This window comes from Callospermophilus lateralis, chromosome 1 (assembly GCF_048772815.1).
Source record: "Callospermophilus lateralis isolate mCalLat2 chromosome 1, mCalLat2.hap1, whole genome shotgun sequence".
NCBI lineage: Eukaryota > Metazoa > Chordata > Mammalia > Rodentia > Sciuridae > Callospermophilus > Callospermophilus lateralis.
This window is the reverse complement of record NC_135305.1, coordinates 25,784,686-25,802,184: the sequence shown is the minus strand read 5'-3', so window position 1 is coordinate 25,802,184 and position 17,499 is coordinate 25,784,686. Positions and strand designations below refer to the sequence as shown.

Here is a 17,499-nt window from a genome sequence, read left to right as displayed (position 1 = left end):
TTAGTTAGGCTTATTCCTGGTATTTTATTGTTATTATGTGTGACTGTAGTGAGTGGGATTTTTTTCCTGATTTCTTAGCAAATTCATTATTAGTGTATAAAAAAACTGCTGATGTTTTGTATGCTGATTTTGTATCCTGCTACTTTACTGAATTCATATTTCAGTTAAAAGTCTTTTTGTGGAGACTTTAGAATTTTCTGTGTATAGAAGTATATTATCTGCAAATATGAATAATTCAATTTCCTTCTTTCCTATTAGCATGTCTTTTATTTCTTTCTCTTGCCTAATTGCTCTAGTTAAAACTTTTAGTGAATAAGCAATGAGAGTGGACAACCTTGTCTTGTTTCTGATCTTAGAGGAAATGCTTTCAGTATTTCCATATTCAATGTGATGTTGGATATGAGTTTGATGTATATAGCTTTTATTATGTTGAGAAATGATCCTATTATACCAAATTTGCTTTTTTTATCATGAAGGGATTTGAATTTTATCAAAAGTCTTTCTGCATATGTTGAGATGATCAGATGTCATATGATTTTTATCCTTTTTTTTTTTTTTTTGGTACCAGAAATTGAACCCAGGGGTGCTTAACCACTAAGCCACGTCCCCAGCCCTTTTTATATTGTTTAGAGACAGCAACTCTTTTTGAGTTGCTTTAGGACCTGTTCAAAATTCAAAGTTGCTGAGGCTGGCTTTGAACCTGCAATCCTCCTACCTCAACCTCCCAAACTGCCAGGATTAACAGGCATGTGCCACCAAGCCCAGCTGATTTTTATCCTTGATTCTATTTATGTGATGGATTATGCATATTGATTTGCATGTTAAACCACCCTTGCATCTCTAAAGCCTACTTAATCATGGTGTATGATTTTTTTAATGATGTTGATTTGATATGTAAGTAGTTTGTTGAGGATTTTTCCATCTGTGATCATCAGGGATACTGGTCTATAGTTTTCTCTTTTTGTTGTTGTGTCTTTTTTTGTTTTGGTAGAAGAGTAGTGATGATCTTGTAGAATGAGTTTAGAATGCTTCCATCCCTTTCAATTCCCATTCTTCTTACTGTGTCCTCTTTCCATCACTGTTTGGATCCAGAGGAGCATTTCTTGCCTTCCTGAGACTTAAAAAGTTATGTGGATTTGCACTGGTGGTTCATTGTGGCCATACTCTACCTTTTCAGGAAAAATGTTCCTTGAGAAGCATGTATCTGACTCAATCTTCTTCTCCTTCTCATTACTAAGGCCTAATTATTTTAAAATTATTTTACACTTACGCAAATACTATTGTACATCAGCAAATCTTTAACCCTTTCTTAAGGTTAAATGTTTCCTGAATTGTGTCTTCTGAGGAGACTATGACATTCAAATTTGTTTTCATGAAATTAAAAGTGACTTTTATTTATGGAAATCAGAACAATAAATACTGGATTTCTAAGACTTTGATAATTCTTATCAGTTCTCCTATAAGAAAAGAAGATAGGTGGAGTCTAATATGAAAAATTAGGTCAGAACTCAGTAGAAGAATCAAATGCCCATTTATAATTCAGCTATCGCAGTAACAAAGGTAGAGGGTAGCTTGGACCAAAGTGTTAGAAAGTAACATGCAAAAAGAGCTTGCATTTAAAATATATTTTGAAGGTAGAGAAAATCATTCATGAAACTGCTGATTATGTTTATGCTCTCTTTTCTTTTTCTTTTTTTCCCCCTCTTTTCTTTTTCTTAGTTTCGCTATTCAGATTGGCTTGATAAGTTGTACATGGTGCTGGGAACTTTGGCTGCTATTGTCCATGGAGCTGCCCTCCCCGCCATGATGCTGGTGTTTGGAGACATGACAGATACCTTTGCAAATTTTGGAAACTTAATCCCAGAAAACTTTACAGGTAAGTATTGTTTATTGCACTGATTTTATTGGAAATCATTTGGAGCAATGTTTGTGGAGCCCTTACTAAATATATTTAATACTGTGGGAGATAGAGGGTCTGAGTTCCAGCTCATGTTTGTAATGAGTTTGAGAAGATAATAGAATACCTAATAGAAATGCCAGCAGAAATATGTAGAAAAGGAGAGGGCTCTCTGAAGTCGGAAATATTCTAGAAAGCTTAAGGAGGAACTATAGGAAACTAAGCAGGACTTTGTACACTGGAATCAGTTATGAGAGTCCTTGATAGATTGGTTACGTGACTAAGAGGGGAATCCAAGTGATTCTAATGCTTTTAGCTTGAAAAATCAGAAAGATGCAGTTGCTGTCAACTAAGATGAGAAAGTTGGAGGAAGAATAGGTTTGGGCAGAAAATTCCAGAAATTTAGTTTTGGATATTGTCCAGGGTTGGGCTGTCTGGAAGCAGATGCAAGAATGGAGAAAAGGAGCCAAGACAAATAGGGTGTGAGTGTAAATGTGTGTGTGTGTTTATGTATTTAGGATGGGAATAATATTAGCTTGTTTGTGTGTGAATGGAAATAATCCAAATGAGAGGAGAAGGTGATAAATGATGCTTAAAAGAGAGGGAAGAGATTTTTTAGATAGTCTTGAGAAAGGAGGAAATCCAAGCACAGGAGGAAAAATTTACTTTAGATAAAAACCAGCATTTTTTTCTACAATAATAGGTGGAAATAGAGAATATTTGGATGTCAGTGTCCAAAGGTGGGTAGATAAGGAAGTGAAAATCTATGGAAATTTTCTTCTGATTTCAGTAGTACCCCTTTGTCTGCCAGGGATTTGGTCTAAGACCCCAGTGGATGCCTGAAACCATGGATATCACTGAATCCTATGTGCTCTATATTTTTTTGCTGTATATACATACTTATGATAAAGTTCAATATATAAATTAGGCATCATAAGAGATTAACAACATTAACTAGTAATTATCTAATAAAGATTATGTGAGTATGGTTTCTCAAACTGTTACTGTACTGTTTTCACTCTTCTCCTTGTGATGATGTGAGATGAAACGTGCTGTAGTTGACTGCAGGCAACTGAAATCACAGAAAGTGAAACCATGGACAAGCGGGGACTACTGTACTTCCGTTTTTTGCAGTGAGATAGTAAGCAAAACAGTTGTAAAACAGTCCTGTCAGAGAGTGGGAAAGTGAATGACTTAAAAAAATATGGAAGTAATACACATACTCTTGAGTAAAGAGTATGTATATTGATTGATAATTCTGAATTTCAATCTTCAGGTCACCTCTTGTTCAGCATAGATTGACTTAAACTAATGTATTCAACAACTTGCAACTGAGTTTACCTTCAGGTGGTAAAAATGTTGAAAATGCCTGTTTGAGAATATACTCAAAAATGTCGTGATACCATTTAGCTTCCAATGACACTTCAACATTTCTGTGTGTGTGTGTGTGTGTTTGTGGTGTGTGTGTGTGTGTGTGTGTGTGTGTGTGTGTGTGTTTGCTGGGCATCAAATCCACGAGTTTACACATCAACATTTAACTTTTATGTCTGTGATGAATACTACAGATGCTATCCCCCAAAACATGTACTTAAATATTCATACCAGTTTGGGGTATATTTGGAACCTTTCTGATACTTGTCCTATGGTCTTGGAAACTAATTTGTAATTCTGAAGAATACATTGTTTTCCCTGAGGTAGAGAATACTTCAATTCTGTGATTGCAGAAAATGACTTGGGCCAGAAAAATGGATAGTATATTTGAGCTCTATAAAATTCGTATGCATTTATACCTCCTTTTATGGCATTCAAAAGGACCCTCAAAAAGATGATGTACCACCTATGAACTGGCATCTTTTCGTCTATACCATTCAGTGAAGGCAAGTTCTTAGTGCTCTCTGCATTCATTGGTTCCTGTACATGCTATGTTTAGCAATATTCTGTTGAGTTCTCTGTCTTATTACCTTATAGTGGAATAATAATATCTTTCTGTGTTCTCTGGTAGCTCACCTGACCCAATGTGTGCCTGTATGCCTATTGTGATCCAATCCACTTTTTCATGAACAGTGTTATAACAGTGTATGAGGTGTTATATTTATTATGCTGCTCTCTGTGCACTACATAAAGAAACAGGTGCTGTGGCTATCTGTCAGTAAAGAAATTATAGGTTATTAAAACAATTGTTGAAGTTCAGTCCAGTCTGGGAAGAGCAGAACGTCAAATAGCTCTTTGAAACTAACAGAACTAAACTTAGACTGACCACAATAAACTAAGCTTTTGTTGTATACATTGGCCTCTTTTTAGCTATATTAACATTTGTGTATATTATATCTCTATACCCAAACATTAATTTGCTCTTATATTTGTGAGGAAACAAATGATCTCTTTAGGTATAAGTGCCAATCATTACCAGTTTTACTTGGATCATCCAAAGATGTGTGAAGTCAGGCAGTGCTGTCTCTGAAAGTTGGTGCCCTTCTAACTTCATACACTGAAATCTGCTCCAGATGTCATACTATTTGGAAGTGGTAGCTTTGAGATGTGTGTCCTAGGTTATGAGGTCTGTGTCCATATAAAAGACACTCAAATAGCTGCCTGGTCCCTTTCCCCATTCAAGGACACAACTGGAATGTGCTGTCTATGAACCAAATCCTCACCAGATGCTAAATTTCCCTTGATTAGCAAGAGGAAAAATGGAAATAACTTACATTTATCATTTCTTCCCTCACTTCTGTAAAACTCATCAGGAGTGCGAGAACTACTTGTGAAATGCCAGTTCTCAGAATAGTATGGGTTGAAAAACCCTTATCAGAAATATTTTAGGACTTTTTCAGATTTTGGAATATTTGCCTATATATAACAAAATATCTTGAGGATGGGTGCCAACTCTAAACATCTAATTCATTTATTTTTACATATACTTTATACCTGAAGATAACTTTACAAAACATTTTTAAAAATGATTGTGTATAGGAAACAAAATTTTGTGGCATCATTTTCTTCTGGTGGCATCATATCAATGCTCAAAAAATTTTGAATTTTGGAGCATTTCAGATTTACAGGTTAGGAATATTTAACTTGTATTTATGTTTTGATATTTAAATATGAGTATATAAATTATGTGCAGATTTTGTATGTGTGTTTCAAAACTTTGGTATTGTAAGTAAAGAAAACATTGTTATCTGCGTCCTCAAGGCCAGGATTATGGGTATGTGCCAACTAGAATGTTAGCTAACATTGAAATTCTTAATATTTCATAAAAGGGTCTATGATGGATGTGTTTTCTTTCATCTGCTCAAGGCTTTCCTCTGCTTTTAACATTTCACTGGAAAAATTCTTTATAATTTTTTTGGAAAATTGAGTAACATAAGGATAAAATATTTCAAAGTATATTGTTTAATTGAGTCAGTTTATTTTTTAACTTTTAGGTTAAAATTTAAAATATGATTAATTTTTCTTGATTAATATGAGATACAGTCAGGTCGTTGTAATTGATTGATTGATTGATTTGGTACTGAGGATTGAGCCACATTCCCAACCTTGTTTTGTATTAAGCAACTTGGGTCTTGCCCAGTTGCTTAATAACTCACTGAGTTGCTTAGTAAATTGCTAAGTTGCTGAGGCTGGCTTTGAACTCTTAATCCTCCTGCCACAGTCTCCTCAGCTGCTGGGATTACAGCTGTGTGCCACTATACCCAGCATTTTGTTTGTTTTTATTATTTTTGAGGTACTGCTTTTTCAAACCCCCAAAATAGGCTAATTACAATCTAATCTCCACAATACAAGAGTAGCAAAAAATAATAACAATAAAATAAAATAAAATAAAATAAAAATAATAGCCACATAGACCCTGACCCATGCTAGGTGCTTAAGAAATGGGATAAATAAATAAAAGACTGAATCATCTTTGTAGGTAAAAGGATCCCATACATTATCTGGCCTGAGCCCATAAATTTATAGATAGAAAAAAAACATGTCTAAGAAGTAGAAATTATATGTTCAGGACAGGGTTGCTTGCTAGTTTACAGAGCTGAGTTCCTAGGACAGGAATCCTGCATTTTAGTTTGGTCTTTTTTCCCCCTCTCTGATGATATTTTTCAAACTCTGCCTAAAATAGAAGCAAATTCCAACAATTTTTTCTTGGTCTTTTCTCTCCCACAGTTATCATCCTGTAGCTTTGATTTTTTTTTTTTTTTTTTGGTATGTCAGGAAGGTCAGCCAGGAAGCACAGCTCTAAAGGCCAGAAGTGGAAGCAGCACATGTGAGGAAATCATGGTCCCTTGAATGTGTCACCAGCAGTAAGCAAGCCCACCACACTGAGTGGCTGGCTCCAGCTAGGGCAAATGCCAGAGGGATTGATCATCTAGGCAAAAGGTCCAATTCCTCTCGCTTATCATTGATGGAGCTTTCTGCCCAAGGAGACTTTCTAACTCTTCTTTGACCAGAGCACACCCACCCCACCCCACCCCATCTGTCATGAAAACTCACCAGGGAGAACATCTCAAAAGGAGGTTGTCCAGGTTAAAACTAAGTGAAGGGAGCCCAGAGCCAAGGTCTGCTGATGGCCAGCCTCTTACCACCCACAACAGTGCTAAGGTCATTCCCAAAAATCTGACTACTAATATCTCCAGATACAACCTGTAGCCAGAGCCATCTCCATGCCTTGCCTATAAGCTCTAACTTCCTAATTCTTCACCCTGTTTCCATTCTTGCCCATCTTAGTCCAGTTCTCCATACATTGTCAGAGTGAGGTTTTTTTTTTTTTTTTAAAGAGCAAAATACTTATTTTATTTAAGTGTTAAGACAAACACAACTTAATGCATTTCTTTTTTGTTGTCGTTCTAATGAGTTATATATGATAGCAGAATGCATTTCAATTCATAATACACAAATGGAGCACAACTTTTCATTTCTCTGGCTGCACATGATGTAGAGTCACATCACATGTGCAGTCATATGTACCTAGGGTAATGATCCTTCCTGCCCCCATGCCACCCTCCCCTCTCAACCCTCCCCTTCGACCAATGAAAGTTCCTCCATTCTCCCCATGTCCCACCCCCGCCCCCCGCCATTATGGATCAGCATCCACTTATCAGAGAGAACATTCAGCCTTTGGTTTTTTGGGATTGGCTTAGTTCGCTTAGCATGATATTCTCCAATTCCATCCATTTACCTGCAAATGCCATAATTTTATTCTTCCTTATGGATGAGTAATATTCCATTGTGTATATGTACCACAGTTTCTTTATCCATTCATCTGTTGAAGGGCATCTCGGTTGGTTATATAGTTTGGTTATTGTGAATTAAGCTGCTATGAACATTGATGTGGCTGTGTCACTATAGTATGCTGATTTTAGTCCTTTTGAGTAGGAGTGGGATAGCTGGGTCAAATGGCGTTCCATTCCAAGTTTTCTAAGGAATCTCCATATTGCTTTCCATAGTGCTTATACTAATTTGCCATGCCAACAGGAATGTATGAGTGTGCCTTTTTCTCCACATCCTTGCCAACATTTATTATTGCTTGTATTCTTAATAATTGCCATTCTGACTGGCCTGATATAAAATCTTAGAATAGTTTTGATTTGCATTTCTCTAATTATTAGAGAAGTTGAACTTTTTTTTTTATATATTTGTTGATTGATTATATATCTTCTGAGAAGTGTCTGTTCAGTTCCTTAGCCCATTTATTGATTGGTTATTTTTTGGTGTTAAGTTTTTTGAGTTCTTTATACATCCTATACATCTATCTGATGTGCATATGGTAAAAATTTGCTCCCAAAATGTAGGCTCTCTTTTCACCTCGTTGATTGTTTTCTTTGCTGAGAAGACGCTTTTTAATTTGAACCCATCCTATTTATTAATTCTTGACATGATTTCTTGCACTTTAGGAGTCTGGTTAAGAAAGTCAGGACATAATCTGAAACGATGAAGATTTGCCCCTACTTTTTCTTCTATTAGGTGCAAGGTCTCTAGTTTAAATTCCTAGATCTTCGGTACACTCTGAGTTGAGCTTTGTGCATGGTGAGAGATAGGAGCTTACTTTCATTTTGCTGCCTATGTATTTAAGTTTTTAAAAAAAGTCAGTTCATATCTCTACCGTTGGCCTTCCATATAATGGAATAATACAAATTCAGTACAGTGGTTTATATGTCCTATGTGACCTCACCCCAGCCTCTCCCATCAGTCTGCTCTTTACTTACTCACCACAGGCTACCCACACTGTCCTTCCTCCAGTCTTTCCCAGCGTGGGGAGGATTAGACCCTGCCCTGTCTTTCTCTAATGGCTGCTGTTTATCACTTAGTTCTTCCTCTGAAAGATCTTTTGTCCCCAGCCATCCTAAAGTCACTATAGCATAATTCCTTTACTTATTAAGAGTCATTACTCTAAAATTATCTTGCTGATTTTTTTTACTTGTTTATTACAACTTATCACAAGGCGAGAAAGGCATAAGGTGGTGGTGGGGGTGGAGTTCCTGGGGATAAATTTGCTAGATACTTTGGCAATATTACCCTGTTATGTGAGTTTTGAGGCCTGAAATAAAATAACTTCCTGCTGGAACAGAAATCCAATAAGATGAGAAAAAGTGGCTCTGATTCTAGATGGCACCCCCCAGCGTCTAGAACAGCGCCTGGCATGAAGGCTCTGTGGAGACTGCTTTGAAAAATGTCCTTTCAACATAATCTCTTTGCTTTTTCTAAGTTCTCAGTAGTTAAAATTACTGAATATATGAGGTAGTTGGGTCAGATAAAACTGTAATATAATGTGATCCCTAAACGATATAGAGTATTGAGTCATGGGCAGTTTAGTTCCTTTGAAGCCTGGCTTGGGTTTGGGAAAGGCCTTCTTTACCAGGTATAATGACCTACAATATCTCTTTGTGCTCTCATATGAGGCACTTGTTTCTATGGTAGAAGAATGCTAGAATAGAGCATTTTGACAAATGGTCTGTCATTTGTGGTGGTTCCATGGGACCACTTATCATTGTCAGGAAGGCTGGGTTACTGCAGATAGAACAGGCTGAACTCTGTGGAGACAAAGATGAACTTAGGATATAGTCCAGTTTTCTCAGAGCTCACATGGGTAGGAATGAGAAGACTTGGCCAGAGCAGTCATACTTCTATTTTAGCACTGACTTTGTAATTGGAATCTTGTGTCAATTACTATGGCCAGGTGAATGACTCTGCTAGGTGTAAGCCATTTAATAAAAGGTCGTCTTTTACCTCATTTGTAAGGAGAAAAATTATCATCTAGGAGAAAAATTTTGGCAAAGGGCATTCCAGGTGGAAAGAGCAGAATGAATCAAATGTTGAAGGAAGAACATAGAAAACTTAGGGAACAACAAACTTCTCATTGGGCTTCAAGCCAGAGCTCTGTGAAAAGGAAAGAACTGGGGAAAGTGGGGTGCAGGAGTTGCAGGAGTTGAGGCTGGAAAGGGATGCAGTGAAGGTGTTGTTTAGAACCCAAGCGTGCAAAACAATATAACTTAATTTTATACAACAAGTTAATTTCAGTTTCAAGTCCTTCCTCAAATAATGTGACAGAAACCCAATCTCAGCTATTTTAGGGTAGCCCTCACCTTTCCTTGGGATGTGCTAGGAGGCCAGACTCGCTCCAGACACGTGTGAAGGTCAAGTGTCCTTCAGCAACTGTCTTCCACATGGGCATCCCATTGGGCACTTGTGTTCCCTTTTCTTAGGAGCACTGGGAACATTCGTTTCTTCTGCCTCTCTCTAGGTCCAGGAAGACTCTGGGGAGCTATCCGGAAGCTTCCTCAATTAATTATATAATCATTCTTTTTCAAGTTCTACGGGAGAACAGGCTTTTCTTCTGGAAATCAGGTATTAGGAGACAGGCTTTTCTCTCCTGGGCCCTCAGGTGTCTATACTGTTATCAATTCTTAACTGCATCTTTTCTCAGCACATTTTTTCGTTTAAAAAAGGTAGAAGTCAGTCTCATAGAATTTAAGCAAAATATTTTTTGCCTTGCTCAGTTTCCTTTCCCACTCTTCAGGGATAGACTTTGGGCTCACAAAAGTCAAGAAGAAACCTGCACACTTTTTTCTCTTTAGCTCCGGCAGTGATTTCCTGATTTCCTCATAGCTACTGGAATGAGGAAAAGGATGTGGGGATAAAGAAAATATCTGGAAAATCATTGGTTGATACTTCAAAAATATGATGCTGTCACATGTACATTGTGACAAGATTGCAAATGGATTAATATGACGTGTTATGGGCCTTGGATTTTATCTTTGATGCAATGGAAACAGTCACTGAAGATTGCAAATGGAAACAACAAAATCCACAGATAAAATATGATGAAAACACGAAGACCAGATTGAAATAGAAGGTCAAGGTAGAAGGTTCTTAATTAAGTAGAGGTTGACAAAAGTTATTTTTAATAAATTAAAAGATACTATGCCAAATCTTGTCTTGACTTGGCTCTTTTCTCCTGTAATATCCTCACTAAATAAAAGATTCACTTGATTATCATCTTTCTAAATAATTTACTCGTAATAAATTTGTAAGTCAGGCATTGTGGGTCATACAGTATCTATAGGGGATAAGCAGGTAATTGTGAAGGAGATCCCTGAATCTTCGGGTAAAATAATAGGGAATGGTGAAAAGCTGAAACGGAGGCTGAACTCTACTTAGTTCTAGCCGATTGTCATGTGAGGGTGCAAAGCAAGCATTAGGATCTTTTACTTTTTAAAATGAGAAATCTGAAGTCTGGATTTTTGTATAGAATTTCTCTAGTATTAGATATTGTCAAGTAATTAAAAATATATAAATATATACATACACAGACTGTAAGCCAAACAAAACAGTTTTTTGTTTTTTGGTTTGTTTTGTTGTACTGGGCATTGAATCTGGGACCCTACACATGCTAGGCAAGTACTCTACAGCTAAACTACAATCCCAGTCCTTTTTATCTTATTTTATTTTTGGTATTGGGGATTGAACCTAGGGGCACTCAACCACTGAGCCATATCCCCAGTGCTTTTTAAAAATTTTATATAGAGACAGAGTCTCACTGAATTACTTAGGGCTTTGCTAAACTGCTGAGGCTGGCTTTGAACTTGCAATCCTTCTCTCCTGTCTCAGGTTCAAAGCTACTGGGATTACAGGCTTGTGCCACCATGGGCAGCCACAGAACAGATTTTTGAGATCACAGCAGTTGGTACTCTTTAGATTTAGATGAGGGTTTTCACACTTTAGCAATACCACAATTGTGTTATACTTTAATAAGCATAATTACTTGGTGTACTTATTAAAAATTTAGATTCCTAGGACCCTCCCTCCAGAGAGTCTGATTCTACGTAATCTGGCAGAGTTAAGAGCATAAAATTAAACCTTAGTATTATTTGACTCAGGTATTATTATGTTTCAAAAAAACAATTGATCAGAAGAAAAAAAAAATTTTATAGTGCTAAGGATCAAATCCAGGGCCTTGCACATGCAAGGCAGCACATACCCACTGAGAGACATCCTCAGCTCTCAAAAGAGAAAATTAAGACCCTTGCACAAATTCAAGGTTCATAATAGTAGTTATCAACACTATCAAATCTAATTTCTATAAAATACTCTTCATGCTGCTTTTATTATTCTAAATGGGTTTCATAAAATATAAATTCTAATACATATTTTTCTTTTAAAAAAATTAACATATTTTGACTTTATTTTGAGCTGGGGATGATGGCATACTAGATACTGCCTCTTAGCCCACCCTAGAAGCATGTTTTAACTCCAAAAATAAAACTAACAGCAGCACAAATAATGTAAAAAATAATTTATAAATGTTTAAAAACAATGACTTTGGGCACCAACCCCTTAATGAGAACGCTTGTCTAAAATCTTGGTCTAAACTCCTTTTCTAAGTCTCCATGTTGTAAGGAATGAGGGCAAATGACCACAAGCTAATATAGGGGTTCAGATGATGGGGGACCAGAGATTAACCATGAGGAAGGATGGTATTTGAATAACTCCAAATACAGATTTGAGAATTGCTGAAGCTGGCCAAGGTCATTCTGGGAGCATGCATAGGATTCTGGGAAACACCAGAATTTAAGGAGGAGGAATAGTACAGAGAGCCAGTGAACAGGAGACTAAGGGAATGTGGTCACAGTGGAATGAGTTTCAAGAAGCCAGAAGACAAGAGTCAAAGTGACTATTTTAGTTTCAGAATTGGTTTCTGATGAATGAAACTATATATGTGGTATTGTTGTGTATATAAATGCAGAGGATCCAATTTTTAAAAAATATTTCTTAGATGTGGTTGAACACAATACTTTTATTTTATTTATTTATTTATTTTTATGCAGTGCTGAGGATTGAACCCAAGGCATGTGCTAGGCAATCACTGTACCGCTGAGCCACAACCCCAGCCCTGAGGATCTAATTTTGACTTTGAAAATATATGTATTTACATGGTCTTAGCCTGAACTTTCTCAAACTGAAAAGTCATAGTCTGAGTACTTTTTGGACATCTTCAGTTGAATATCTTCAGCACTAAAAAATAAAAGTGCTTACTACTGATCTCATAATCTTCCTTCATCTGTTAAGAGCAACTCTTTCTACTGGCTTATTTCCCACCATAGTACTGCCATTCTCCAGATGCTTAGACTAGAGGTCTTGATCGCTTTTTACTTTTACTGTCTACTTGCATTCCATTAATGAGGTCCTGTAACTTCTTCCACTGTAAATATTATATTTTCCTAACTTTCTATTCTCATTCAGGCCCTTTCCCCCTATATAATTGAAATAGTTCAAGTTCCTTAGTCTTTCTTCCAGTTTACCTTGCCCATTACTGACAGCTAAATCTTCCTCGATCATATTTCTGATTATAGCCATTTTATCTCAGAACCACTGATTGATTGCCAGTTTGTTTTCATATTCCATACATGCCTGAATAGACTATTTTTTTCCAGGCATATATGGCCCTTCTTACCTTCATGAAACATATCCCATTCCTCCGCCACACTGGCTTGCTTATTCTTCAAACTTGCCATATACTTTGCCCATATTGCTCATCTTGCCAAAAATACTTTTCCTCCTCTTTTCCACACTCATCAAGATCAGACTTCTCTCATATTGTAACCTAGCTTTTTGTAATGACTATAAGATTTAAAGTGTATCTACCCATTGATCTTGCAGTCTTGATTGTGATAATTTATCCTACAAAATGTTTACCATATTATGTGCACAAGTATGTTTAATGCAGCATTATTTATTGCAGTATAATATTAGAAACAACTAAAATAGATTACACTTTGAAAAAATAGATTCACATATATACTGACAAGGAAAATGGCCATTGCATGTAGACTGTGAGTCCATTTTTTAAAAACTAAGCATGTGTTTGTATTTGCCCATGTGTATATATGCATGTATGAAATCTGAAAATATATATGCAAAAAGTTGAATAAGTATTTATTTGTTCTGTGTTTGTGTGTGTGGAGGGGGATAAAGATGTGAAGGACTTTTTAAAGTACTTGGCCCAAAGATGTTAGCATTTTGCTAATATTGGGTGATGTTCACTACATTATTCTTTGTGATAATTTGATACATTGTTAATAGTGATAATTATTTAATAATTTTAAAATAAAAATAAAAACTGGAGAAATGCAGTATTAGATTTTAAATATGTGTCAAGTATGTATTGGTATTTATTATCAATTTGCATGTCTTTTTGCAAGTAAGCCTCATTGAATTTAGTCTGTAGGTGGTTGCACACAGCCAGCAAAGAAGAATTTAAGTGGATGACATAATGCTTTTTTGCAATTAAAACTGAGTCAGTTTGACCTATTTTGTGTAAATTATTAAGTGAGATGATGTTGATTCATTTTTATGTTGTTATTTTTACTGGAGACCAAAGAGACATAAATTTTGTGTTTGTTTTATGGTGATCTAGGTGGAGCTGACTTTAAACTGAACATCAGTCTGGAGGAAGAAATGACCACGTAATTAAACATTTTTTTCTTACTATTGTTTTGTTAACATTTTCTGTATCAGTCCATTTTTAGTATCTTTCAAAACTTTGCAGTGTCACAATAAAAAAGTAAATTTTTGAGAACAAAACCCATTATTAGGATTCAAGGGGTATGCATTATAGAATTTTTTTTTACATATTTTTGACTTGTAGAATGTATTTTGACATTTTACACATACATGGAGTATAACTTCTCATTCTTGTGGTTGTTTTTAAAGAAAAATATTTGCTGCACAAGATGAACCAAAGTTAAGATTAATCCTAAATTAGATTTATGTCTGCACTGGCAAAGACAGAATACATACACAGGGAAATCAGAAGAGGACAAGGTAGTCTTTTAAAATATAGTTGAATTAAGAATCATTATTTTTAGTGACTTTGTAATTATTCAGTTTTTTTTCTTGAGTGCTTTCAATCATGACATTATAGATCAGCCTAAAAAATTTTTTTAAAGGCCAACATCTAATTCTAAACAATAAAATATCCCAAAGGAAATAAAGTCACTTTGACCTAACACAGGGAAACTTTTTGTTAATGATTCATGCATCATGAAGTTTACCCCCCAGAACAATTTATAACAGATGTCCAAAGTTATGTATTAGTGAATCAGAATGATTGTATGTTATAATCTAAATGATAGGTTTAAGGAAAGTGCAGACAGTTGACACACTTGATTCTATTTTGAAAGATGAGAAGCAAATACCTCCAATTATTTCTGTGAAGAAGAACTGTTTTTTTATATTGGGAAAACTAGAATGTCTTGGTTGTTTAAAATGTTACATTAGAATATATTACTGACTCTCAAAACAAGAGCTCTACTTGTTAAATGGGATTTCATTTAGCTCTTTCTTGGTGTATCATTAACACTTTGATAATAATTAACCCAGAGTTACCTATTAACTAAAATTTAGTTTTCTGATTATAGATTCTCTGACAAACGAATTGCAAACTAGAAGATAGAGCTTGAGGAGAAGATTTGTCTAGCAAGATTCCTGATGGGTTGAACTCAAAATTGTGAACAGTGACATCAGGGACTGTTTATTGCATGGCCATTTTTACAGCTTCTACATGGCATGCATTCTTATTAGAAGACAGCAAGTAGAGAACTTTTAAAATGGGGAAATTGGTATCCTGTATCCATTTTAGAATGTTTTCCTTTAACCTAAAAATTAATTTTTGCCGAGTGCGGTGGTGCATGCCTGTAATCCCAGCAGCTTGGGAGGCTGAGGCAGAAGGATCGCAAGTAAAAAAGCCAGTCTCAGCAACAACAAGGAGCCAAGCAACTCAGTGAGACCCTGTCTCTAAATAAATTACAGAATAGGGCTAGTGATATGGCTCAATGGTCAAGTGCCCCTTAGTTCAATCCCTGGTGCCAAAAACAACAAAATATTTATTGAAGCCCAAGAGTTATTTGCTTTTTGAAATGTAAGAAAGCATTAATTCATCATTTATAGATATCAAGCATCTGGTTTTATAAGATGCTTATTTTTTATTGTTGAAGTTTAAATTGGAACGGCTACTGTTTGGTTCATTGAACATTTTAGGATAGCTCATGATTGTTGATAATGTCCAGTTGCATAGATAATATAAAAATTCCTTTTATTTTCAGTTGTCAATTAACATCTAAACTCTGTTAGACTAATAGACCAAAAGGCCAGGGGACTACTTCCCTAACTTGGTTTCACTTTCTGACAAGTTCTGTCACTTCTATCCGTCCTCTAATGTGCAGAGTCCACTCCAGAGGCTTATTGATCAATGCTGATCTAATAAAAGTAGTCAAGACTATAATGATGCATTTCTCTGAGGTCCCAGCACACATGGTCTTTCATAGTAACTGACATTCTCTCAGTGCTTACTATGTGCCAAGCACTGGTCCAGGTATATTTACACAATACTGCATTACTATTGTTACCTCCATTTACCAGTTAGAAAACTGAGTCTTGGAAAGATTACTAAGCAGCTTGATGAGATTATACTGCTGTTAAGTAAAAACTTAGGGTTTAATCCAAAGAGGAAACCATTTTTACAAATTCCTTGATATTGACCCAGAGATAGTTGAATGCTAACCATCAATTCTGCTTGTTACAACCCCTTATTATTTGTTAAGGATGAAGAAATGCCCAGAAAACTTAAAAGTAAGTGAGTGGTCTGGTAGGGAGAGATGCATTGATTAGAAAACAGAGTATGTGCAGTCTTCTTGTTTTTCAGGTATGCCTATTATTATAGTGGAATCGGTGCTGGTGTGCTTGTTGCTGCTTATATTCAGGTTTCATTTTGGTGCATGGCCGCTGGAAGACAAGTCCACAAAATTAGAAAACAGTTTTTTCATGCTATAATGAAGCAGGAGATAGGCTGGTTTGACGTGCATGATGTTGGCGAGCTTAACACCCGGCTCACAGAGTAAGTACCTAGTTTTATTCTTAACTCTGACGTGGGTCTTATCCTTAATGAAGTGAAATAGATGTCATCATATCTGTTAGGAGGTTTTAATGTATCACTCATAAAACTAAGCAGCAACCATGTCTTATGCACCTTTTTGTTCCCAGTCCCCTGGCAAGCCATGAGGGAACCTGCATGACTAGCACTGAATGAGGGATTAGACTTGCCAAAATCAAGAAATACTCTGAGAATATGCAGAAAGCAGCGTACAGTACAGCATTACTATCACATCTTCTAGTGCAATTTCTAAGCTACTTGAAATTTCTGCATTGCCAATTTCTTAAGTATACCATCTCCATTTCCTAGGGTCATCTGAATTATACCTTCTTCTTGTTAATGACAGTTTTGTTTTTTTTGACTAGAAACTTACACCCCGCCAAATAAAACAAGTCCATACAACAAAGACTCTAGATGTAAATTAATATACTCAACACCTAACAAAACTCAGGAAAAAAAGTTCTGGGTGTACAATTCTGACATTTTCTAACATTATCTGTTCTTTCAGTGATATCTCCAAGATTAATGAAGGAATTGGTGACAAAATTGGAATGTTATTTCAGTCATTGGCAACATTTTTCACTGGTTATATAATAGGATTTACACGTGGTTGGAAGCTAACCCTTGTGATTTTGTCCATCAGCCCTGTTCTTGGACTGTCAGCTGCTGTCTGGGCAAAGGTAGGTAAAGAATATACATCCAGATTTTAAACTGTTCCCCACAACCCCATGGAAGGATCTTTTAACCATGATAGCACTGATTCTGAATTTGATACTTGCTTTCAAATATTCTGTTCACAATCAGCAGAAAAACTGATCCTACCTCACTGAGTACTAACCCTTGCCAGGACTTCATGATGTTCTTGGCCATGTGAGAATTTGGGAAAGAGATAAAAAAGATGGAAGTGGCTTTTACCTCTCATCCTGTGCCTTCATGAAAAATACATGCTGAACTCCAAAGATCTATGTTCTGTAGTGAACAATGTAGTGAACTCATTCACATTGAACTCACTGTAGTGAACAATACCATATTCAAGTTCAGTGAATGACACGTATATTCTATTCAACTAACATTTTCAATGTTAATAGTTTTTGTAGATTTTGCTTACTTAGTAAATTGATATTACAGTTTTTCCATCACTATGAATGGTTCTGTGTTAATGCATATTCAGATCCATTGTTAG

At 36.0% G+C, this 17,499-nt stretch overlaps 1 protein-coding gene across 2 annotated transcripts in view; it reads left to right on the top strand.

Annotated features, from left to right (window-relative positions):
• Abcb1 (ATP binding cassette subfamily B member 1) overlaps positions 1 to 17,499 on the top strand; it is a 179,584-nt gene that overhangs the window by 113,563 nt on the left and 48,522 nt on the right. For both annotated transcript variants that reach the window (XM_076860686.1, XM_076860677.1), the window contains exons 4-7: positions 1,720 to 1,876; positions 13,803 to 13,851; positions 16,089 to 16,280; positions 16,825 to 16,996. In XM_076860686.1, the coding sequence (XP_076716801.1) occupies positions 1,720 to 1,876; positions 13,803 to 13,851; positions 16,089 to 16,280; positions 16,825 to 16,996 (570 nt within the window). The remainder of the gene's footprint in view (positions 1 to 1,719; positions 1,877 to 13,802; positions 13,852 to 16,088; positions 16,281 to 16,824; positions 16,997 to 17,499) is intronic.